This window comes from Antedon mediterranea, chromosome 1 (genome assembly GCF_964355755.1).
Source record: "Antedon mediterranea chromosome 1, ecAntMedi1.1, whole genome shotgun sequence".
In the NCBI taxonomy this organism is placed as follows: domain Eukaryota; kingdom Metazoa; phylum Echinodermata; class Crinoidea; order Comatulida; family Antedonidae; genus Antedon; species Antedon mediterranea.
Genome location: NC_092670.1, coordinates 18088578 through 18113977, shown reverse-complemented (window position 1 = coordinate 18113977; position 25400 = coordinate 18088578). Strand labels below are relative to the sequence as shown.

Here is a 25400-nt window from a genome sequence, read left to right as displayed (position 1 = left end):
ACTACGGTAACTGCTCAAGTGGACCCAATTTAGCACCAGGGTAGCACAGTGATAAAATAGAAATAAGTCACTACTTTCAATATCTTTTCGTATGTTAATACAGTGTGCTCAAGTGGACCTAATTTGAAGTCGCTTAAGTTTCAATTATATGTTTAAAAGGCATCTGAAATCATATTTCACGAGTGCTAGCGGTTCTGGCGTTGCGCCTTAGAACTTATCTTTTTGGAAAGAATTCGGCGCATTATAAATATGAATTGAATTGAATTGAATATCTTTTCGTATGTTAATACACTGTGCTCAAGTGGACACAATTTGGCACCAGTGAAGCACAGTGATATAAATAAGTCACTGAATGTTAATATCTTTTCGTATTTAAAACATCGAGAAAAACTTCTGGAAATACTTCAAAAATATTTCAAACTTGCTATATATTACCCCTTTTACACCACCGAGCTTATAACAAACCTGTGTCGTGTCCGGATAAATTTCCTTTTCACACCTGATTCATAACACGGGAATGACACGGGTTGCGTGTATTTACATTATCTTTTTTGTTACCAATGTAGCAACATTGATTAACAAAATCAAAATTTAACAGTGTGGCGTGTTGACTAACAATAGCATCTTTCCGGCCCACTACACGTACCTGCACGTGACCATTGCATACAACGCACGGCATACCAAACCGTTTGGTACACCTGCGATGAAAATAATAAATTCAATTTCTTTTAAAATTTAGGGCGGCAAACATAAAATTTACGAGATCGAAAACAAGTTGAAAACAAAAATTTTAAAAAAGATGTTAAATGTGCTCTCCCTGCCTCAGCACTAAGGCCCTGCCAGCCTTTTGGGGTCGTTTCCAGCACATCACCAGATGCATTGATGTTGTCGCCTCATGATGTGTGGTGGAAAGGGGGACGTGTGATCTGTGAACCCCAAACACAGTGGCTCGCATAGCCTTAACTCTATTCCACCAACCAGCGTGGGAATCGAACCCACGACATACGTGAGCTAACTGGCGATTTTGGTTTTAACAAGGTTAATAGGATATTTATGACGTAATGATGAATTACGTAATACACGTATAAATAGACTATTATCAGCTGTTCAGTCATGTACTACTTTGTGACCGAACGGGTAATGCTCAGGTTCGGATGCTCTCAGCTCTAGTCGGTTGGGTTCGAAACTCTACGGATACTTTTTTTTTTTGGAATTGAAAATAAATATTGTTTTTTTTTTATTTTGAAAGAGAGATATTTTAAGGGTTGTAAATGTCAGGCCTAAACAAGTGAACCTTTTTAAAATAAAAAACAAAGTAGCATGGCATTATTTTCCATTAAATAGACTGCCATAAACCTCGAAAAGAAGCTCATGTGCTCCTTCATTTTTATTACTCTTGGGTGGGCTTCTTTTCCACATGGAGTTCTTTTCGAGATTACTTTTGCAAACTAAAAGAGAAGAGCTGCTAGGTTCCCGCCCGGAAAATGTTTTATTTACATGATTTGAATGAACAATTTTCTAATGTAAAGATTAACAACATCAAATTTAACAGTGTGGCGTGTTTACCGCGAATCTTCCCCATAATACACCTGCACAAACTCATTTGCATAACAACGCACGGCATACCAAACTGTTTAGCTGCAAGGTCCCCGGAAATGACATCTATTATTTTTTTTAACAACATGTATAAGAATCTTCAGTGCCCTACCATTTTTGGGGCTGAGCGAAGACAATTTTGAAAAATAGAGCTGCATAGGTTCCAGCCTGAAAAAATGGCACTTTACATGATTTGAAATTATATGAAATAAATTATATAAGAAAGTGCACCTATTCATTGAAATATGAAATTAAATATTAAGCCTCCAGTACTAGCCCACCGTTGGGGCAGAGCTATAATAATGAAAACAGAGCTCAGAATTGCACTTGTACTTATTACTATACATAATCACCTATGATAAATATGATAATGTTAAAATTTCAACTATCCGGATGCGACTTCAAAATTTTAGCTGGGGTTTTTTACTTTAAACTCGACTTCGTATATGTTTAAGGCCTAGTCCGGCGGCAGAATTAGTCTATGCTTCGAAATTGGTCTAGAAATCGCCATATATGCTAATGTTCTATATTTTATCTTATTTCACTCTCCATTAACCCCATACAGAAACCATCGGAGACAAACTATCTGTTTAAAACATGTTTATTCTGGGACGGTGCGGCCATACACACCAACTACCATAAACGTGTATTCATAACATATTACAATACAATATCTTGCATGAATCGGACATTTCGCTACCAAATGTAGCAACATTGATTTAAGAACATCTAAATTTAACAGTGTGGCGTGTTGACCGCGAATGACTAACAATAGCATCTTCACCTGCACAACCATTGCTTAACAACGCACGGCATACCAAACCGTTTCGTACACCTGCAATAAAAATAATAAATTCAATTTCTTTTAAATTGAGAGCTTGTCTCCGGAAAGTGCACCTATTCATTGAAATACGAAATTAAATATTAAGTCTCTAGTTTTTTAAACCAGAAACAACAGCACAAACAAATCCGCCACTTACAGCTTGGTTTAACAGATACAAAGACAATAATTACAACAACTCAGAAACACTTAAATTACGACGAAACAGATAAAGATTGGAATTTAAAAAGTCGATATGGGGATGGGCCTGGACTAAACTATTATAAGATAAACTTAATCTACTGATGTTGGCCTAACCATTTTACAGAACATTGACTCTGCTAAAGGGAACACAAAGGATATTGTTGTTTCTTAAATTTATCAAAATTTAGTGACGTTATTTTTATATACCACTGTGCTCCCCAGAAAATTGGGTTCAATTAAGCACAGTGTATTAACATACAAAAAGATATTAAAATTCAATGACTTTATTTGTATTTTATATCACTACTGAGTGTGCTCCACTGGTGCCAAATTTGGTCTACTTGAGCACAGTGTATTAATATATGAAAATATATTTAATTTAGTGATTTATTTCTATTCTACATCACTGTGCTCCACCGGTGCCAAATGTGATCCACTTGAGCAGTTACCGTAGTACTATTTCTATTTCGGAAGTAAATAAAGGCATAAATGGCGCTCCGTAGAGAAGTAGAGAATGCTCCATCGTCAGAATGACGCCCTGAATATACCTCCTCTCGTTGTGGCCTTCAAATACTTTGAAATTGGCCTTTCGCTAATTATAAGTGGTTCGAGTCGGGCCGTACATACCCTGAAATTTGGTTGAGTCGACTAAGAAGGTTGCAATATTGGGGGCGCTGTTCTACAAAAAAAAACATGCCTGATACAAAACGAGTTCCAGGTCCAGATTCTACACAACCTTATCAATGGTTTTACAAAGAAAAGGAAAAACCAATAACTGTGAGTCATTTCTGTAATATTAATATACCCATAACAAAATTGTAGGCCTAAATCTAGCCTTGGCCCTTGCTAAATTGAGTCTGGCCTAGATCCGGCCTAGCTAGCTAGGCTACGTCGTTTAATTTAGGCCGATGCACCGTGACCACAACGACAGAATAACAGCAGGCAGTGTTCAACTTATTCCTCCCACCACAAGCTGATACTGCACAACTTCATAGATAATACAGTATGTTGTAATATTACTTTACTTTCAGGTTGGTAAAAAATTCAAAAGACATGATGGAAGAAAACCAGATGAACTTCGACCCGTTTGTGAGTGAATTTAAAATTAAATACCCAAAAAAATTAATAAAAATTATTAAAAAATAAACTATTACTTCTACTACTGATCAATATTTAATGTTTTCTAACAATATAAATAATACATTTTTCTGTTTTAAAAATAAACAAAAAATGTTTTTGGCTAGCTAGTAATAACGCTAATAAATTAACAATATGCCTACTGTACATTAAACAAAAATGATAATTTTTTAGTTTTAAAAGGTGGAGTTGTCAGCCAATCGAAAGGCTCCGCATATATGGAGGTTGATAAAACGAAGGTGATGTGTGCAGTTTACGGGCCACATGAGGTCACACGCAGGGAAGATTTCCAGATGAATGGACAGCTACGGTGCGAATTTAAGTTTGCCACGTTTGCATGTCGGATTCGTCGTCAACATCAAAGTGACGGAGAAGAAAAAGATTATTCTGTCATCATCCAGCAAGCACTATCACCTGCTGTCTGCCTTGTAAGACTTTCCTTAAAGCTCTGTCTACACTATCAAACTTTATGTGACAAAAAAATGTGATTTGCCCATAATTATATGGACATTTTGATGTCATACCACTACCATATTTGGGCACATCACTATCATATTTTGACACATCACTATCATATCATATTTGGCAAACTAGTGTAGACAGAGCTTACGATTTTATTTGCTAAAGTTATGCAGAAGATGATGATGGATGTATATTACCAGTTAAACCCCACCCAAAGAATGCTCTAGTATTTAAGTGCCACACAAACTCAAACTTTATATCACTTTAAATTACCTATTTACATCATAGTAAATGTATAATATGTAATGTATGTGTAAATAATTTTTTTTTTTATCTCTCATTTCAGAGTAAATTTCCTAAAGCTCAAGTTGACATATTTGTGACAGTACTTGAGGAAGGAGGAAGTTGTAAGGAAAATATATTTATTTTACATTAACAATTAATTTTTAAACAAAGATAATTAGAAGTTTTCCCATGAAATGAACAATTTGCAATAATATATTCTTTAACACTAAGGCCAACCTGTATTCAATGAAAACCTTCATTATTAAGGGGACACCTGATGTGTCTGGTTAATAGGTATTCTGCTGTACTGTAATAAAGGAAAAGTGTTGATAATATTCATACCATTTGTGATTTCAGGTTTGGCAGCAGCGTTGACGTGTGCGTCTGTCGCTGTGGCAAATGCTGGTATTGATATGTATGATGTGGCTATAGGATGCTCAGTGGTAAGTTGTAGTAAGATAAGGGTTTTTAATAGCAAAGGCGTTTTTGTGTCAAGACTCATTGAAAAAAAATACCAATTTTTCGAAATTTAATATTGATTTATGTTTATTAGAAGCAACTTGGAGAATTAAGTTTAATTGACCCGACTTTTGACGAGGAACAATTAATAATGAAGGTCAAAGAAGATTCTGAAAACAATATCGGTCAAACCACAGTGTGTCTACTGCCCTCTATCAACCAAATTTCGGCCTTTTTGCAAGAAGGAGAACTAGATGTGGAAGCGTCAATACAGGTAAGTATTTTCACTAGTTAGCACAGCATTTGTGGTTTACATTTCCAAAGGTCATTCAGGTCAGAAGTTAGGTCAAAGACTTTTTAGTCTATAAGCATATCTCCATAAATTCTTTTATAAAATGTTCTGTTCTTTTGATTATCAGGGTATGCAGAGTTGCATTGAAGGATGTCAAAGGTTATATCCTATTGTCCAGCATTGTCTGCTGACCTCCGTCAAACAGAAGTTACAGAATGGTGGAAAGGAAGTCACATGACTTGGGATTTGAGAACGTTTTCATCTATACAAAGGTGTGGAAACAAATATTGAGGTGAGGGCCAGAGTGATGGTAATAGTACCGATTGTACAGAGAAACTGTAACTGAGCCTGCAATATTAAAAAACTTGTCCTTATCTGTAATCAAAAGACCAAATAACAACTGAATACACTTGTAATTGGTACGTATGTATATATTCAGTGAATGATCTTATAAAATAATTACCGTACATTACACTACACAGTTTAATTTTGTTATTTTTAAAAGATTGAGCAGTATTCAGTAGTTACAGTATAAAGTGAATCTGCCGTATTCAGGACATTTTACCTTCATTTTGGGCTAAATTTAATTAATAATAACAATTAATAATATGTACTTATGTTACTTAGGTTATCTCTGAGTTTACTTTTCTCTTTAATTAACATGTGGCCATTTAATACAGGTGTCCCTTTAACATAGGCGTCCCTTTAATACAGATAGCCCTTTAATGCAGATGTCCCTCTAAAACTACTTTTAGTAAGTCTATTGAATAAAGGAATGATTGCAAGTAACTTCACTATCCCAAAGTGGTAACTGAAACATACAGAAATAAAAGTTGCTGATATACATACATGTAACATATCCAATCTGCAGACAGTACTGTTTTGATCTTATTATTAGTGCAGCTCAGGTATCGAAATGAAATGTACCGCAGAACTGGCACAATGTATATCTGATCAATAACTTATCATAATGATTACATCATTTAATATTGAATACATTGTTATTCCATATTCATATCCATATTTTGTCCACCATATGTGTTCTCTATTAAATTAATAGTAGTGTTACTAACTTTATCAAATTCCTGAATTTCGTCAACTCTTTTTGTTTTCTATATATAATTTCTATTGATTAGTGCAGAATGAGAAAATGTCATGTTTGGCAAAATGTTTTGTTTTTGCGAATATTAAATCTAAACTAATATTACATAACTATAATATTACAATACTAAGTATGTAGTTGGTTAAAACATTGTATGGATACTCTAGATATGTACAGTACATTCTTTTGTCTGAAATAATTAATCGATTTATGGAATTTTATAAATAAACAACAGCATCGTCACCCCGCTGTTAGCGTTATTAACCCTTTCTAACTTTTAATATAGTAGCTAAATGTGTACACGCTGAATTTTCGGGGTTTTCCTGTAAAACTACCACTCTAGATGCTGTTCGCGTTAAACCCTTTCCTGACTTATAATAATATAGTAGCTAAAATCAGGAATCATTAGATATAAGGAACGACAAAAGACGGAGAAAATCAAATACAGTAAAGTAGAATGTATTCTATCTTACTTTAATTAAGCCCAATAATAAAAGGGCTACACATATAAATAATGTGATTTGTTGCTTTAATTTGTAGTTATATAAATCTCTGTTTACACTATCAAACTAGTTTGACAAAAAAAGTGTGATGTGCCAAAATACGTATGCCTAAATATGGTAGTCAGATGACATCACATTATTTTGTCACATAAAGTTTGATAATACGACGTTAAGAGAAAGTATTCGTAACATCGATAGACAGCTGGACAGCTACCATAAGGTTCTGCGAAAAAAAATACGGTCAATAATCTACACACGGTATCGCCTGGTAGGGTTTCATGATAAATTAAAAATATCATGTACATTATTACGGGCGGTACCGGGCGTAGATTAGTATGACCCCGAAAATAAAATGACGACGGAGTGACGTTCGCGAAAATAAAATGAGGTAGGCCTACGCCACACCATCCATATAGGCTAATAAAATATCACCAAAATGTTATGGGGTTCACCCATAAATGCGTATGCCTACGTATGTTCCTTTCATAATCCTAACCCCACCCATTTTGATATCTGCAACCTTTAATGAGATAAATGATCCGGCCACGCCCATTTATTTTAAGCCTTTATCTGTTATTGGGATATCCTCGTATACGGTAAAGATCTATAGGTACCTACTAAAATTGAGTTATTTTTAGAATTATACTAATACAGTTCCGTGTTCACCTGTAAGGATGAGGTGACAACAGTACCGGGATTGAGTCAGTGGCTGCTAGCTGCGCCCAATTGTACTTTGTATACATTCCAACGCATGACTGAGCATATATTGTTGTTATCAAAGAATCGCTTTTTATTTACCATCAATTCACGTCATAGGCTCGTTTTCACGAATCGGTTTAATGATCAACTAGTCAGCACTTATTGATCGTGATTAGTATTGGCACAAGGTATTCTTCAGCGACTTCATTTATAGGCCTAACAAGCCGACCAAGAATCGGTACTTTGGTGGTTTAATTCAATATTCTCGTGGAATTATATATCTGGAAAGTTAATAGGAAGTTATCAGAACAAACCCTTTTTGCTAAACAAGGTAAGTTTAATAGAAACACGGAAGTTATAAAAGACACTGAAGCGGAAAGAACAATGTTGTAAATACAGGTATGAATGGATCGAGATTAACATAACACTACAATAATAACATTTTGTTGAAAATGAATACAATACAGGTAAAATAGATCGCAAAGTTCTATTGTGAATTTGTTTGCGGATGGCCATATGTCGACAGAAGTCGATACATGGTCAAAGAGTCGATAAGGTGTATAAGATCTCTACACCTTATTATACCGTAACATCATATTTCTTTTTTCCAGCGTATTGGTATTCATTCAGATCCGCCACTATAAAATAGTATGCCTCTTGTTTATTAGGGGGTCCTCTATATATCCACTAACTAATGATTAGTTGGTTGCATGCTTCTAACTTTATTCTTCGTAACAAGTATATAACTTGAATAAAGAATATACACAACAATCGTAGATAAACGCAAATTAATGGCCCTACCATGCACCCGCCTCCCTCCAAACTTCCACCATAATAATTCAGATGCACTAGGAACGACAATGTTATACATTTTAGAGCTGAATGTATGAACTTTTGGTGTTTTACAAACTTGACTGAAAATAAACTATACATCATTACCTAACCATCTTATACTTGTGAACAAGACGTATAAGAGAAAATATGGTAACTAATTTAATCAAAATTATTGATAAGGTATGGTAATGGAAGACGTATAATAATAATATTAATAATAATGGCAATTTGTAAAGCGCAAGCATCCGTCTAAAAAAAGACGTCCACTGCGCTACTGAACAAAGAACATGAAAAAAGTTACAAATTTTAAACTACTAGACTACAAACATTACAAATACGCTACAAGTTTCCTGGATAAGACATGGTATAGGCCTTTATATAATCGTTATACATGGGTGTGGTTGTGTGTGTGTGTGTGTGTGTGTGAATGGACTTTAATCGAGGTTATTTCATCAAATTAAAAGATACTTGAAAATGAAGAAAAAAAAACCTGTGTATGGGACTATTGTGTATGCCTCGTGGGTTTGGGTAGCAGACCATGGTTAGTACGGGTTTCACTTTACACAAGTAAAACCTTTTATCTAGGTGCTCCTCAAACACAAAGCAGGTTCAAGTACACTTGGTTCAAAGATATGTTCTATAGAATATAATACAGTATATAACAATATGATCCGTGTTCCGCTGTGTTGAAGATAATTACCGATACTTTAAACTTTGACATTGGCCTACAGCAGACAATAAAATGCTTTGTTTTAGCATGGTTTTAGTATTATAAGTCTTACCCGTCACACAGTAACTGTCAAGGTTAGTTTTTACTAATTATTAGTTTGGAAAAAAGAATATTTCCAATATACAGTAACCGTATTGTTCCACACAACGCGACCTATTACTACTGTACATTTTGCGGATCGGGACCCACATGTTTGAATATGATATATTATATAGACGTACTCAATTTGAGAGCGATTGGAGCCTAATTAGCAGGAATTAATAACTGTAGGCCTATAGGCCTACAGCATACCAGCCCACGCGTAGTGCGTTGCGCTTAGAGGCCTCGATGTAATGGTAATGTCATAGATAACGTCGCTTCCCGTGCATTAGAAAATCGAAGAGTACTGGTACAATGGGGGTAATCGGGTATAAAAACCACGAGAACATATAGATCTTTTAAAAATATGATAAATTCATTTTCAGTTTCGATTTATACCGGTAACGGACAGATTGGTATTTTCTCCGGATGTATCCTACCGGTAGAAATTGATATGAACTTGAATACTAAGTAAAAGTCCTTTAAATAAGCCTTTATTTATGTAGCGCGTATTGTTTGTCAACTCAAAGTGCAATATACAAAGTGTGAGTTTACATAAAGTCTACACGTGATATACTACAGTAAGACAGTCATAAATTAATAAATGTTCAGTAATTGAGATTAATTGTACGGTAAATAATAGGGGATTTCCCTTCTTACCAATACCCATTATATGATAATCTTGGGTACAAATTAACATACATTGTCAAGACGTTAAAATGCTGACAACATTTTGTACTAGGACGAAACGCAATGACGTACTACGAGCACTGCATGTACAGTAATTTGACCAATCACGACGCGGTGGATCATAACATCATCATCATATCGTCTGCATCGTAAATCATCAAAGCATGTCGTCTCGCCGTCACTAATGACTTTTAGATTTTTAGATCGACTGTTACCCTAGTGTAGTAGTCGATGTAAAAATCTATTACGTCATTTTTATGATCATATTTATGTGCTAGGCGACTGGTACGTCGACTGGCAACTTTTAGCACTTGTTCATTGGCATTTTTACGTTCGCTCTCTGACATGAGTCGTTACAATCATCATCACATCTCTTCTCGTCATCATGCAATGATGGTGTCGCCTCGCCGTCACAATCATAAATCATCATCACATCTTCTCTCGTCATCATTCAATGATGGTGTTGCCTCACCGTCACAATCATCATAAATCATCATCACATCTCCTCTCGTTATCATTCAATGATGGTGTCGCCTCACCGTCACAATCATCATAAATCATCATCACATCTCCACTCGTCATCATTCAATCGACACCATCACAATCATACATCATCACTACATCTCCTCTCGTCATCATTCAACGATGGTGTCGCCTCGCCGTCACAATCATCATAATCATCTCCTCTCGTCATCATTCAATGATGGTTTCGCCTCGCCGTCACAATCATCATAATCATCACATCTCCTCTCGTCATCATTCAATGATGGTGTCGCCTCGCCGTCACAATCGTTATAAATAATCATCACATCACATCTCGCCGTCACTATCATAATAATCGTCACATGTCCTCTCGTCATCATTTAATGATGGTGTCGCCGTCACAACCATCATAATCATAAAAAAAATCATCACATCTCCTCCCGCCAACATTGCAATGATGTTGTCTCGCCGTCACAATCATCATAATCATCATCCAGCCTTATCATGTCATATCTTCCGCAACGAATTATCGTCATTATCATCATTTTGTGTCACTTCAGTCCGCCAATGGATATGATCGAAAAAAACACAAATACAAAGCTTTGATGCGAAAAAGTGTCTTATTCATCATCATCAAATTGCATGCAGTATTTAATGGATTAATTTCCATGGTGATTCGCGTTTGCTGTGAATCACGCATATAAAAAGTGAGATATAATACAAAAATAGTAATAAAAAGGTATTAATTATGTACGGTGTTATGTTATATGAACGGTGTTATGTTATATGAACGGTGTTATGTTATATGAACGGTAATGAATTGTTACGTCAATTGTGTCATCATTATTGTGGTATGTGTAATACTGTAACTATTCTATTTTTGTAAACAAATTGTACCATGTCGCAACCAAACAGTCGGCGGTTTGTGACAATGACAATCATCATAGCAAGATTACAATAATTAACGGAAGAAGTCTTCAGTGACGTCATCAAATAAACAAATTTGAGTTGGCGAAACTTTTGCCATTAATATCTCGAGTACTGTATATCTATGGTAGACTTGCCCCAAGTCTGTAGTTATTTCGAGTCTTTTCGATGTTTGTCTGAAATACAAAGTCTCAAGTAATATACGTATGAAACGTCATATGTGCCAAAATATTTATCTTTTTACTAATATTAAGTCAAAACTCCGTCTGGAACCCAGACTATATCTATAGGTATGGGGTGTGAAATTTCGTTGAAAGAACTGCCCATGGACTAACGCATACCAACTAACCGGTTAAAATCTCGTAAAATAAACTACTAATAATGTCGCTATTAATATTATTAATTTCGACAAAATATGAATTGAAATGATCATAAACGATTTTAATCACGTACGTATGTTTTCATCTTACATTGTTCGTAACATAAGTAAATCTGATATTATAAATTATGAATAAACCATATTAATACTTGATTTTGCAAACAATATTCCATTCTTCAAACGGCTTGTACGGTTCCAGCAGATTGACATCACGTTCGCTTAGATTATCAATAAACTACTGAAGCGTGTTAACTCACAACAACAAAGACTTGTATACCTGAGTTATACGTAACTGCGGTAGCGTTAGATGAAACAGTGTGGTTTGTCGTCACCCATTCATAAATATAATTTTATGAATAGGCGGATTAATTAAAATAGAGTAGCAGAAAAGGAGCAAAATCTTTGGGTATTTTAGAGATCAACTCAAACATGCCATACTCAAAGGAACCGTGGGTTAGGTGATTTGATTTCGAATCTAGATCAGTTTTATTTGCTACAATACGGCAACAGGGAGGCCTACTGTATAGTTACGATCCGGATATTTGTGTATAGGCCATATATTTTGGTTAGAAAAACAATCAATTATGAATTGGATAAAAAGGTGAGTTAGTATTCTTAATGGTTGCTTTTTGTGGGCCTCGTTTGGACCTGGTTAGAATTCCTACTCCTTATTAGGTCTATATTGGTAAGCCTACTGGCCTTACTCGACATTTAAAAGTCGATAGAGATCCTTTGTTTCTTTGTACGACTATTACAGGACAATGTTTACTTGATTCTAAATTGACAAGTAAAATTCGTACCATAAGGCCTACCACATTGTCCGTTTCACACGTTTAACTAGTTTTGTACGACTGTTGTCACATGACAATATTTACGTACATGAGTAGCCTACAAGTACCGTACTACAGTCATTGTACATTCACACGTACGTCTATACATTTTAAAATACACTATTTGAATAATTTATAATAGGCCTGAAACGTTGAGTACCTATAGGCCTACTATACATAGTTAAATGCCTTGCTGTGACTTTACAGTACATCCACGGAAACACAGTTCCTAAAACGTAGATAATGTTTCATTATTGATAATTTTGTCAGGCAGAGAAATTTGCGCGTGCGTTCGCGACGACCAAAGATCGTGGTGCTATATAGTATATGTGTTCGTGTCTCATCTTGTTGATACGTGCGTTTTACTGTGACATCTGAAGCCTGAGTAGGTTTAAGAAAAAACCACGTAAAACATTCTTCTACGTACTGAGGTTATCTTGTGTATAGTCTATAGGGCATTACACTATGTTGAATTATGAAGGAGTAAACACTTTTAATGTGGACACAATAGTCTACTACTATCTCCATGTAGGCCTATGCCTATTCATTAAACATGTGGATAAGTAAAATTTCAAAGTACCCATTTGGCCCTATATGAAGCCTAAATACACAATTTTCAGATTCAACAAGCATAAGCCTACTAACCGTTACGTGAACTCTATCTATTTCCTATATCTATTTGATCCATTTCGGAAATAGCCCGGATGTTTAAAAACAGCACGAACATTAAATAGAGCCTACTGTACACACACACATTAGTTAATGTTGTTTATAATACTTGAACATTCAACCCTAATATCTCAATTTACCCATACAACTGAAGAAAAAAAGTTGAACTCTAGCGAGAGTGCACTTTATAGTCCAAACCTTGAAAAATTCAACGATTTGTATTTACATAGTACGGTAGGTCTATTGTCCCCCCTTCAATCAGTAAATAAGTTCAGGAGGTAATGCTATGGGTAGGCCGCGCAAGATGGGCACAATGTCATTGCGGATTTGATTTTATAACATCAACATATACAGTGTAAGGTTGCGTGCAATAGTAGATTATTGGGTTTAAGCCAGAATTACAGGAAGTGCCATTTTTCATTGTAGGAAAATGCGAGATGTCAGCTGAAATAAATTTTATTATGTATCATATCGATTGAAGACCGAATTCATATAAATAATTGTCACCCTCGTCATTGTGCAAAAACAATAGGCCTACCATTATGGTGAAATATTAATATACCAAATAACCACTAACTGTGGTCTACTGTCAAGGATTATGCTATATTTTGAATTAAATTGTGTGTAATCCAGATTAAGGATCGTGTTCTCAAAATTCTATTTATTTTTTGCATATGGTAATAGAGAGAGACTAAACGTCACCAGATCCTGTTGTGTATTAATTACCGTATATTCATATAAAATCTAATACTGCTACGACATACTATACCTATATGGTATACGGCGCGTGCTAAAAGTGTTTACGAAATATTTCGAGTTTCGTCAAATACAGCGAAATGTAAAGCTTGGTTTCCACTAGCACACAACGCAAGGACGTAAACGCTACGCAAGCGTGTTGACCAATGACAAGCGACAGTCTAGTAAATTCATCGCTTGTGATTAGTCAAATCCCTTACGTTTACGTCGTTTTGTTGCGTCTCTAGTGGGAACCAAGCAAAAGTGCCTTGCTTCACTCTTTTTAAAAAAGTGTTCAGTTTCTTTCAGGAAAGTATCGTATTACAGCGTCGTTTACATATACTTTGTCACATTTGGAATTTGCCTATTCTATATATATATATATATATAACATTAGCCAAGATACACTAGGAGAATCAAATTTATTTGATGGTGTCAGTGCAGACGTTTGTCTAATATTAGTAATCAGTATATGTTTATTAATTAATAATGTGTTTATTAGGCATATGATCATATTTTAATTCCCCTCTTTTTTCAGACGAAAGTCACGCGAAAGCATGGCGCAGGCCAACATTGGTTTGGTTGACGACCTGACGGTCCTGACAACCCTCGACGAGAAGACGTTAATTGCGGAGTTAATGCGTCGTTATGAAAATAATATCATCTATGTAAGTGGCCTAGAAAACGAACATGAAACACTTAGCCTATCTATTCTAGTTCCTGTTATTTGCTTTGTTTTACACCAGGATCATTAGAATTAAAACCTAACCCTCTTTAACCGCAATTTATATACTGTACTGGTTATCTATCTCGAGCTATAGCAGATTTTTCCTATAATTGTACGGTATCGTAGAAATAGATAAATGTACAAGTCTGTTGGATACACAAACTCTGTGTGTAGGCCTAATTATACATAAAACATTAATATGCGCACATACATTAGGCGATATTTGTATGCGTAATACATTTTCAAAAGCGTAAACATTTTAAATGTAGACAAGGAGTAATACGTACTGGCTATTACGTAATCAACAATAGGAACTACTGTTGCGCATTGACGACTACTAGTGTGCCAGTCTAAACGTTATGCAGTTTAATTGTTGTGATTTTTTATTTTACAGACATACATTGGTGATATTTTGATTTCCGTGAATCCATATCAGCCCTTGTCAATCTACACATACGATGTAAGTAAAATTATAGAAAACAGCATGATATTTCAATGATGATGAAAGTGATATTAAAAATGAATACATCGATTATTACGAAGGTGATAGATAGAACGACGACGATAATGATGATTATGACTATTTATTAAAATGATGTTGGGAGGCATTTGGGTTTTACACAACAAATCAATCTACTGTACCATTAAAACGTAACTTCTTTATTATTTTTTAGCTATCATGTGCTTACACAAACCTGACATACCGCAAATCGATGCCGCCACACATATTCGCGGTAGCCGATAAAGCTTACGGCAACATGAAGCGGACCCGCAGTAGACAGTGTTGCGTCATAAGCGGTGAATCCGGTGCTGGGAAAACGGAAAGTGCAAAGTACATAATAGGCCACATTATCAGTCACTGTAACAGCCAGAAACAAAATCTACAAGCAAAAATTTTACAGGTATAAATGAAACCGTACGCGCACCATAAAAGAGACGCGACGCGCGTCGTACAAAAGCTGATGATTAATGCTGCATTTTGTACGCGCGCGTCCGCTTTATGTCCCTTCATGCGTTAAGCCACGCGCACACTAGAGCTTTCGGCTGAGCTAGCTGCCACGAGTAACACTTGCCTCACAGTGTGCGCCGGAGATTTCGTGAGGAATTGGCCACGCGTGCCGCTGAGGAAAATATCTATCGTGTTTAATATTTTTTGGCACGCGTGCCATTTTCCTCAAGTGTGCGCCGAACGTGAGCTTCCTGCTCACTAAAAAATTCCACTGCGCATGACATTTTCTGATTTATTATGATATTTCAGCGCGTGCCGTATAGCGTAGTAAGTAATTATCCAATCAAAAAATCGCGTACTGGAGGCGTTTAGTGTGCGTCCAATAGAACGCGATCACAGTTTGCGGCAAATTTTTTAGTGAGCCAAGTGTTACTCGTGCCAGTTGGCTCAGCCGAAAGCTCTAGTGTGCGCCGGGCTTTAAGGGTCTTTCACACCTGTTCCGGCACGGTTCCGGTCCGGCGAATCGAACATCAATGTTTCGTTTTCACGCGGCTATGCGCCAATCGATATGTGCGTAGCCGCGTGAAAACGAAACATTGGCGTTCGATTGGATTTTCCGGCACACTAGAGCTTTCGGTAGAGTAACAGAGTTATAGTTCATCTTCACGAAAACAAACATGTGTAAGCAAAGATTGTATAGTGCCGCTACGCGGCGCAAGATAGGTAACTGGGTGAGACCTTTGTAATCCATGGACGCCATTCCGGCGGACAAGTTTGAACCGGAATAAAGTCGTTGTCAAGGCAATATCCACGATGTTTCGGTTAAAGAACGAAGTTCTCTAACCAAACATATCAATGTAAACACAAAGAATTAATCGGAAAGTGTCCAGATCCCAAAGAAACTTTTATTTTACTTTGTTTACATAATTTCTTCCCTTTTCCATGAATCAATCATAAAGATGGTTAACCACAGCTACTTCGAGGCGGACCGCAAAATTTAAACCATTTACATTTAAATCACAATAATAACCTGTCCGCGCCGCCCGAATGGCGTCCATGGATTTACTGGGCGCGTAGTGTTATAAGATAGGAGCTTGGCAACAGTTACCTATCTTGCGCCGCGTAGCGGCGCTATATAATCTTTGGTGTAAGCCTACATTAATTGTGTAATAGGCTGTATTGAAGCATGAACAAATTTGTTTTAGAAAGAGTTTGATTAATGCAAGTAGAATATATTAATATTGTTTGTTTCCTTGTTGGTGTACGAGAGTATATTTTATTTTCGCATAATAATATCTATTATATCATCCGTATTGTCATTACTGTTTGGTAGTTTGCATCCAAACAGCCTTCATCTGAAATGAGAGATTGATTGCAACAAAACACCTGTTTGTTGCTAAGTTTTACCAGCAACATTTGTAAAAGAACCTATTAAGAAATGCTGATGGGATAACGATTTCCGTAGATTTATAATTTATGGAAATTCGTTTTTACCGAGAGACATAACTATTGCATTACAGGTCTGTAAATACATTACAGATAACTTAATTAAAATTATGTAAACCATTCATATTATGCGTAGCAAGCGTAAATCTAGATCGTCTAGATCAGTGCTTGATAAAAATATAGAGCAGAATAAAATTAAGATATAGATGGTTTACCTCTACCCTCACAGTCATCGGAATTTCAGAGAAAGAAAAATAGTAGTTTTCCTTCTCTAGATTTGTATAAATAATTAATGAGTATAAAGCGTCTAGGTTTCTGTATCAGAGATAAGGTAGATAAATAGATAGATAAGAAACGTTATGCAATTCACAAAACACAACTGTATATAGGCCTACAGAGTTGAACTAAGGAAGTCAAACTGGGACTTTATTAAAAACGGATATAAATACAGACAAACAGGCTGTCAAATGCAACCGCTGAACATGGTATTATTCGATAAATGATTTATGTTTATTATTAGGTAAATCCTCTTCTGGAAGCATTTGGCAACTCACAAACTGTAATGAACGACAACTCAAGTCGATTTGGCAAATTCGTTGAATTAAAATTTTCAAACGATGGACAGATAGTAGGAGGTATGGATAATAAGAATATCATTAAAAGTACACTGTTAGGCGGATAAAATGGATACCCACTAAGAATACATGCAAAAGATAGTTTAGCCGAGGAAAACTAACAACAGGATGTTGAGCTCCGGATATTAAACAGGGGTTTTTGTTTGTGGCTGCGACACGATCAGTTCCACGCCATTTAACGAGCGCCGTGCGCCGCAGAGACTATGTAGGCCTACTGTACATACAGTAGTACAGTATTGTTAGTATTTGTCGCAGCCAGCCATAAGATCAAAGGACTGTTACGAGTTCCTATTTTGCCAAGGCGAACAGTGTTCTGTTGTTAGATTTTCTGGTTTTTTTAGCACATCATTTCAGTTACTTGTCTTTCAAATTCTTGAAATGAAACAAGAGAACTACACATAGCTGTTTCTCTCAGACAAGGTGTACTGTAATGACAACAAGCTGGGTTTCCACTAGTGATTTTACCAATCACAAGCGATGGATTGTTCCAACTGCTCGACTCGCTTGCGTTGCGTTTACGTCCGTGTGAATGGGAACCAAGCATAACTACAAGTATTGAAACAGATGAATTGGTTCATATATTCTAACCGTATATTGAATTTTTTTTCTACAGCAAAGATTGACCAATATTTATTAGAGAAATCAAGAGTCATCTATCAGTCGAATGGAGAGAAGAACTTCCACATCTTTTATTACATGTTTGCGGGTCTTACGGAGCAGCAGTTGGTAGGTCTTCTGCTCAGCCCACCGGAACAACACAGGTAAATGCTCACCAGGTATTTCTTTAATAAAACACAATAAAAAAAATTAAAGGACTGTTTCTAAAAAAAATATACTAAAAGATTCCAGATCTCTAATAGAGATCAATCTCTGAACACATAGAAAGAATACTTCAAAAGGGTAGTATACTCACAAAATAGCATGACTGGTGTTTGATTTTTCATAGAATAAAAATCTTGTTATTATGTTATAAGGCCTTAAGCTTTGTCTACACTGTCAAACTAGTTTTACAGTGTGATGTGTCCAAATAAAGTAGTGATATGACGTCTCATATCCATATATATGTGAACATCATATTTTTTGTCACATAAAGTTTGATAGTGTGACAGAGCTTAAAGGCGTACGAGCACGTACAAAGACATTATATATTGCATTTTTGTAAAGGAGATCGTGCCTCCAGTCATAGTCTAGAAAAACTCGTCGATAGCTTTCTAGTTTGTCAGTAAAGCTCTGTCTACACTATCAAACTAGATGACAAAAAAAGTGTGATGTGCCCAAATATGGTAGTGGTATACTCAAATATGGAGTGATCTGATCATATCATCATGTCTATATTTGGGCACATCACATTTTTTGTCACATAAAGTTTGATAGTGTAGACAGAGCATAAGAATAAGATAGCATGGTTGACTCGTTATACTTTCTATGATAATTGTTCCAATTTATCTTGCAGGGTTCTCAATAAATACGGAAAAAGTCACATCTACGAAAGTGAAGATGACTTCTTTCACTGCCAGAAGATGTTTGATGAGCTTCAAGATATCTTAGAAATGGTTGGATTTACTCCAGAGGTATGTTGTCAATCGAAAGTGAATCTTAAACAAAATAGATTATTGTATGTGCGTATTAAGCTAATGCTTGGTTCCCACTATAGAGTCGCAACGCAATGACGTAAAGGCAACGCAAGCGTGTTGACCTACGACAAGCGACAGTTCAAATAATCCATTGCTTGTGATTGTCCAACTCCATTATATTATGTTGCGTTACGTCCTTGTGTTGCGTCTCTAGTGTGAACCAACCTTTAGTTCCCACTAGCTACGCGTGTACACTACGCAAATGGGTTGACCTATTATATTATCGTAAGCGGCGAGTCTTATCGAAGAATGCTTTTTCAGTGGTGTGAAAGAGTATTTACCTGCGTTAGCACAGAAACTTCTTTGGAAACAGCCTTCAATCATGGAGAAGGCTTATGCATGTTTTGTAGACATTGACGCGGTGACGATTTATTTGTCGTAGGAAATATGCAAACATTATATAATTTGTGATATTGTAATTTATTGTTGTTGACAGGACATCCTTATGATTTTCACAATGCTGTCAGCTGTCGTCCAAGTTGCTGATATTGAATTTGATACCGATCAAGATACCGATGGTGCTTATATCGTGGATGAGTACGTTCTTAAAGTCGGTAAGTATTTAAGTATTAAGATGCATCATGTACTGCTGGTACATAATGTAATCGACCGGTATTACTGGAATTATCTGGTATTAAATTATAGTGCGCCCTCTATATCGTCACACATTGCGGTTGCTGTCGAGATGTATGTCGTTTCGACACTGTGACGTTTGTTTAAAATGTAACCTTCTTTTTTACAGTATTTCAACTTTTGTCAATTGATACTACGGAACTGGTACGGTATTATATTATAGAGCCCTCTATATCGTCACGCATTTTGGTTGCTGTCGAGATGTACGGTCGTTTCGACACTGTGATGTTTGTTTAAAATGTAACCTTCTTTTTTACAGTATTTCAACTTTTGTCAATTGATACTACGGAACTGGTACGGTATTATATTATAGAGCCCTCTATATCGTCACGCATTTTGGTTGCTGTCGAGATGATGTACAGTCGTTTCGACACTGTGATGTTTGTTTAAAATGTAACCTTCTTTTTTTCAGTATCTCAACTTCTGTCAATTGATACTACGGAACTTGCAACGGCTCTTATATCGAACGTCAATGTAACTAGAGGTAATTTTTTACTCAGTTTATGAAATCATATCTTGTTCAGTGTACAGTAGAACCTCTTCGTTGGAACACACCGAACCTACTTATCCATTTGACACTCCTATTAAGCGGGAACTTTTCCGTGAAAGGTAGGAGGGGCAATATGTACGGCCACCTATCCCGCCCCGGCCCCACCCATATTTATTTGTTGGTTTCCGAAGGTGTCCCCTTAATATATGTTCTACTGTATTATACTACTTGTTGTTGTCTTATTTTGGTATATTTTTTCATTTATTTATTCGACAGAAGCTGTCAATTATTTTACTAAGTTAACACACTTGTGTAGACCTAACATTACGATATTGCAAATTCTGTTTACAGGTGAGCGGATCTTAACCTTAAAGAATGTGGACAAAGCCAAAGATGGACGTGATGCTCTCGCCAAAGCACTCTACAGTCGTCTCTTTAGTTGGATTGTTCGTCAAATCAACACATTACTGGCTCCCGACGAATCTCAAGCGTAAGTGGAAAACGTCCATCATCATATTTATTTTAGCATCCACATAGTCATCATAATCACCATCATCATTATCATCATCGTCATTATCATCATCGTCATAATCATCATCGTCATAATTACCATCAACATCATCATCGCTATTACCATTAGTGCTTGTCACCATCTTCATCCTCATCATCTTCGTGGTCTTTTCGCTATGAACACAAGTCTTATCGCATAAGGAAGTATTATGGAGGTCCAGTGTATACGTCCTCGTGTACAAGAATCCAGTGCATCTTATAAGTAGGGGATTGCACATGTGTACCGGTCCATCTTAACTCATGTCATGGACAGACAATGAACGACCGCCGTTTGGTGGCAGTTGTACGAAACAAAGGGACCCTTAAGGGGCATACACACCTGTTCCGTTTCGCGAAACGGAACAAGTGTGAATGCCCCTTTAGTTGTATATGACATCTTCTACAGTTTTTATTTATGCTATTCCGATCCCCTACATTTACATTATTGCAATCATCACCAACATTATCATCTACATATTCATTTTCGGCACCATGGTTGCTACAGTTTCCGTTTTCAATCACACTATTCCATTATTTAATGTTACAAAACTATCTGCAGGGGTCAACCTGGTTGCGAGGTAGGAATCCTAGACATTTACGGATTTGAGAACTTTGAGAAAAACAGCTACGAACAACTATGTATAAACGTAACCAACGAACAACTTCAATTCTACTTCAATCAACGTATATTTGCGTGGGAACTACAAGAATATTCACAAGAAGGAATTCCCAAATCTAGCATCAAATTTACCGATAATCAAGCCACTTTGGACCTATTTCTTGGGGTAATTAGTTGTATGTTATAACCATGTTTCCACTATGGTATATTGATCTTGTTTTCATTGATAAACGATTGAAAAGTTGTGTCCAGACAAGTAATTATAGTTATCTGGCATTGTCGCTATTGCTATATATATAGTAATAATGTTGCCATATTTGGTTGTGATATATTGTAATACTGTTTGACCGTATTTGACCTTCGACCTTTATATTTAGAAACCACTTGGTATATTCGCAATATTGGATGAAGAAAGTCGTTTTCCAAAAGCATCAGATAAATCACTGGTCAGCAAAATAATATCAAATCACGGGAAACATTCAAACGTGATTAAACCTGCGAAGAAAAATAGCGGACTGTCGGTCTTTGGAATCAAACACTTCGCAGCAGATGTAAGTAAGCATATGATATAATGGTAGGGTACCTTCAAAAGCATTTAGTTGGAATCTTGCTTTAAAACATCATCTTTTTAAACAAGATCAGTCCAGCTATGTTTTTTTTTGTTTTCGAATTTTGTTACCGGTTCTATTTCTACCAAAACCTGTATCAGTATATTCTCTGATTAAGAATACGAACGAACGTTTTCGATTGGATGAATGTACTTATTGGAAATTGGGTTTTACGAATTAAAGTACGTTTTTATAAATAATTAAAAGAAACATAACTTTAAAAAAAGTAGGAATGTAAGTAAAGTACAATAATTAGTAATTTTTAGTAATTCCCAGATTAGGACATATGTTTTATATGTTATTATGTAAATGGTTCCTCTTTTTTGGTTATCTAAGAATATTTTATGGATTTTTGTGTGTGTAAAGCGCTTAGAAACATTGTATTAGAAGCTATAAAGCCTACCAATATTATTATTATAATTTATTATATAATAATGTTAATTAGAAATTTACAATATTTATTATTTTATGTTTGTTTAAATTTCTTTGGATAAATCATGAAAGTAGACTTTTTTTGCTACGTTATAGATTATGTATGACGCAAACGGATTTCTTGAGAAGAATCGAGACACTTTTAGCCAAAATCTTCAAGATGTGATGAGCGAGAGTGACAACATCTTGGTGAAGTTTTTGTTTTCAGAACAAGGCAATGAAAAGTAAGTAAGCGCTTTTATCCTACATCTAAGTCAAGCCTAAGTATATAAGCAAGCCTAAGTACATTTAAATCAAATTATTAAAAGATTGATTTACAAATCCAACACAGTACCATGTTTTATGTTTTTTAATGTTATTTATATTTATCAGAGATGTAAGACAAGCTCTTCGTAACCAACGAGATATCTTGCTCTGTAAAAAACCAACTAAAATTATCCACGACGGGACAATGAGCATATCACGTAGCCAGGGCAAGAAACTCAAGAAACAGTAAGTATAGGCCTAGCTCTCTCAGTACCAATTTCTACATACTGAAATTACTGTTTTGAAAGGTGAAAAATAATAATAATATTGGCCTTCAGTTTTTATCAGCCTCTGAATTTCAACCCTGCTCTCAAAATGTCTGCATTAAGCTTTCTATTATAGATACACAGCTTGCCTATTGATAAAGATATGGAGCACGAAGGATTGTGATATGTCAACCTTGATCATTCATTTGTATAATACAACGCTAAATAACTTTAACGATATAAACAATTCCTATATATAACACTACTGCACGCGTTTCCTTCCGTGTGTAAATGCGTGCCAGAAATGTGTCGCCACTTCCGCAGTGTTAGACCTACCGTCATTGATCACTTCCTCTATTTCTACTTAAATAAGCCATCAGCTGTGGATGACTTTGACAGAAGCTACTACTACGGTTTTGTTTACGTTTCTTTGTAACAATACGAATAATATCTGAAAACTTAACTTGATTGTTTACACGTGTTTAAGCATATTGGTGAGTTGTTGACTAAAGCCTGATATAGGCCTATTAAGATTGGAATAGGATTATTACTGTTGCTAATCCACGGTAAAGAAACTAAGTTTGAAACCATGTAACATGTTGCTTGAATTGGGAATCAAATGAATGAAACAGCCGTATAATTGTTTTATTTCAGAATGAAAGAAGGATTGGGGAAAGCGAAGGACGACAAAAAACGAAAGCAACTCGCATCAAGTGGCCTGCATTTTAGAGTAAGAAAATTTTACTTTATGACTAATTAATTACAGTATACAGTTATAAAGCTCTGTCCATACTACCAAACTAGTTTAACAAAAAAGTGTGATGTGCCCAAATATGGTAGTGACATGCCCAAATATGGTAGTAATAAGGCATCATCATGTCCATTAAGAGCACATCACATTTTGTTGTCACATAAAGTTTGATAGTGTAGACAGAGCTTTAGAAATATGTGTGGATATAAAGAATATGTCTTCAGTTTGAGTGTATTATCGAGCTAGCGCATTTCTTACAGCAGCCATTTTATAGTGCGTTTTTGCCCTATTTTGGAATATTGTCGTTCCATAAACGGGCTCTACTACAAACATATTCCATGTTCTAAACTATTTCGTGTAACCTAACATACGACAAAACAATTTAGTGTATAATACTATATCGAGCTTGATCGAGCTTTTCCCATGATTAATAACAAAACCTTATAGTGAAACTTACAAGTCAGTGTAAGTTTCACTGAAGAAAATACTTATAGTTTAAGAATTCTCCTCTAAAAAAGTGTGATTGGGGAGTAATGGATCCAGTCTAGTAAACAATACACTGTGAAATAGTAACACAAATTAAATTTTTCAGAACATCGACCAACAAATTGTTTTATTTGACTGTGTTTCTTATTTTAGGAATCTTTGACTGATCTGATGCAGAAGATGTTGGGAGCAGAACCTCAGTTTGTTCGTTGTGTCAAGCCAAACGTATACAGTCAGCCAAACACATTTGAGCCTCAACTAGTTGTCAGACAACTAAGATATACTGGAGTGTTAGAAACTACTCGTATACGTCGCGAAGGATACCCTACGCGACTGATATTTGCAGAATTTTTGCGCAGGTATTAGATTATTCAAAAACATTGTCTGTCTGTCTACACTATCTACAAAACTGTATGTGATGTTCCCATACATGGACATTATGACGTCATGTCACTTCTATATTTGGGCACATCACATCACACCACAAACTAGTGTAGTATTCGTATGGGGCTTGGGAACTCCTTAAGGATCGGAGACTGCGATGGCGTCCGATTCGAATTAATGTTAAACCTAATGATCGTTTGTATATGTCTGCAAAATAATATGGTTTTTTTTTCTCGAATTAAGGTATAAGTTTATCGCATATAATGCATCAAAGGACATCAAAATAACGTCATCTGCGTGTAGGAAACTCCTTGAAGTGGCTGGATTGGAAGGCTATGAGATTGGTAAAACTAAGGTAAGAATTGGATCAATTTATGGTCATCGTGTCATTTATGATATTTATGTTGTTATATTGCGATCGAGAAATTGTAAAAATACTGAAATATATAACACATGGTATTAAGCCTATTATTATTAAGTGTGAAAGAAAGTGCGACAAGTTTATTACAATGAAAACTGTTATTACAAATTGCGACTTTATTACCAAGTGCAACTTAACATACGACGATAATGGCGGTAACAATTATGACGGATAAGTTAAGAGGATGCAGGCGATGATGATATTGACTCT

At 35.8% G+C, this 25400-nt stretch overlaps 2 protein-coding genes across 3 annotated transcripts in view; both read left to right on the top strand.

Annotated features, from left to right (window-relative positions):
- The first annotated feature begins 3308 nt into the window (after positions 1–3308).
- On the top strand, positions 3309–6806 carry LOC140059892 (exosome complex component MTR3-like). The gene is made up of 7 exons (XM_072105872.1): positions 3309–3397; positions 3652–3709; positions 3932–4185; positions 4566–4626; positions 4862–4947; positions 5058–5237; positions 5383–6806. The coding sequence occupies exons 1-7, from the start codon at positions 3314–3316 to the stop codon at positions 5491–5493; spliced, it is 834 nt and encodes a 277-aa protein (XP_071961973.1). The 5' UTR covers positions 3309–3313; the 3' UTR covers positions 5494–6806.
- Positions 6807–7575: 769 nt separating this feature from the next.
- The window catches only part of LOC140059834 (myosin-IIIb-like), a 30117-nt gene continuing 12292 nt past the window's right edge, over positions 7576–25400 (top strand). Inside the window, exons 1-17 of one of the 2 annotated variants that reach the window (XM_072105782.1) lie at positions 7576–7890; positions 14453–14582; positions 15036–15101; positions 15316–15543; positions 17557–17671; positions 18285–18432; positions 19125–19242; positions 19742–19859; positions 20351–20422; positions 20780–20918; positions 21537–21762; positions 21974–22147; positions 22733–22860; positions 23009–23128; positions 23803–23878; positions 24539–24744; positions 25013–25124. In XM_072105782.1, coding sequence (XP_071961883.1) covers positions 14472–14582; positions 15036–15101; positions 15316–15543; positions 17557–17671; positions 18285–18432; positions 19125–19242; positions 19742–19859; positions 20351–20422; positions 20780–20918; positions 21537–21762; positions 21974–22147; positions 22733–22860; positions 23009–23128; positions 23803–23878; positions 24539–24744; positions 25013–25124 — 2157 coding nt within the window. In that variant the 5' untranslated portion in view covers positions 7576–7890; positions 14453–14471. Of the gene's footprint in view, positions 7891–11994; positions 12282–14452; positions 14583–15035; positions 15102–15315; positions 15544–17556; positions 17672–18284; positions 18433–19124; positions 19243–19741; positions 19860–20350; positions 20423–20779; positions 20919–21536; positions 21763–21973; positions 22148–22732; positions 22861–23008; positions 23129–23802; positions 23879–24538; positions 24745–25012; positions 25125–25400 lie in introns of those variants that run through there. The other variant, XM_072105774.1, reaches the window with a different exon arrangement.

What these genes read in the sequence shown, in the direction of transcription:
- LOC140059892 (XM_072105872.1), top strand. Translation starts at nt 3,314, where the DNA reads ATGCCTGATACAAAACGAGTTCCAGGTCCAGATTCTACACAACCTTAT. An exon ending in AGATGAACTTCGACCCGTTT is followed by an intron (nt 3,710 to 3,931) that starts GTGAGTGAATTT and finishes ATAATTTTTTAG; the next exon opens with TTTTAAAAGGTGGAGTTGTC. An exon ending in ACTTGAGGAAGGAGGAAGTT is followed by an intron (nt 4,627 to 4,861) that starts GTAAGGAAAATA and finishes TTGTGATTTCAG; the next exon opens with GTTTGGCAGCAGCGTTGACG.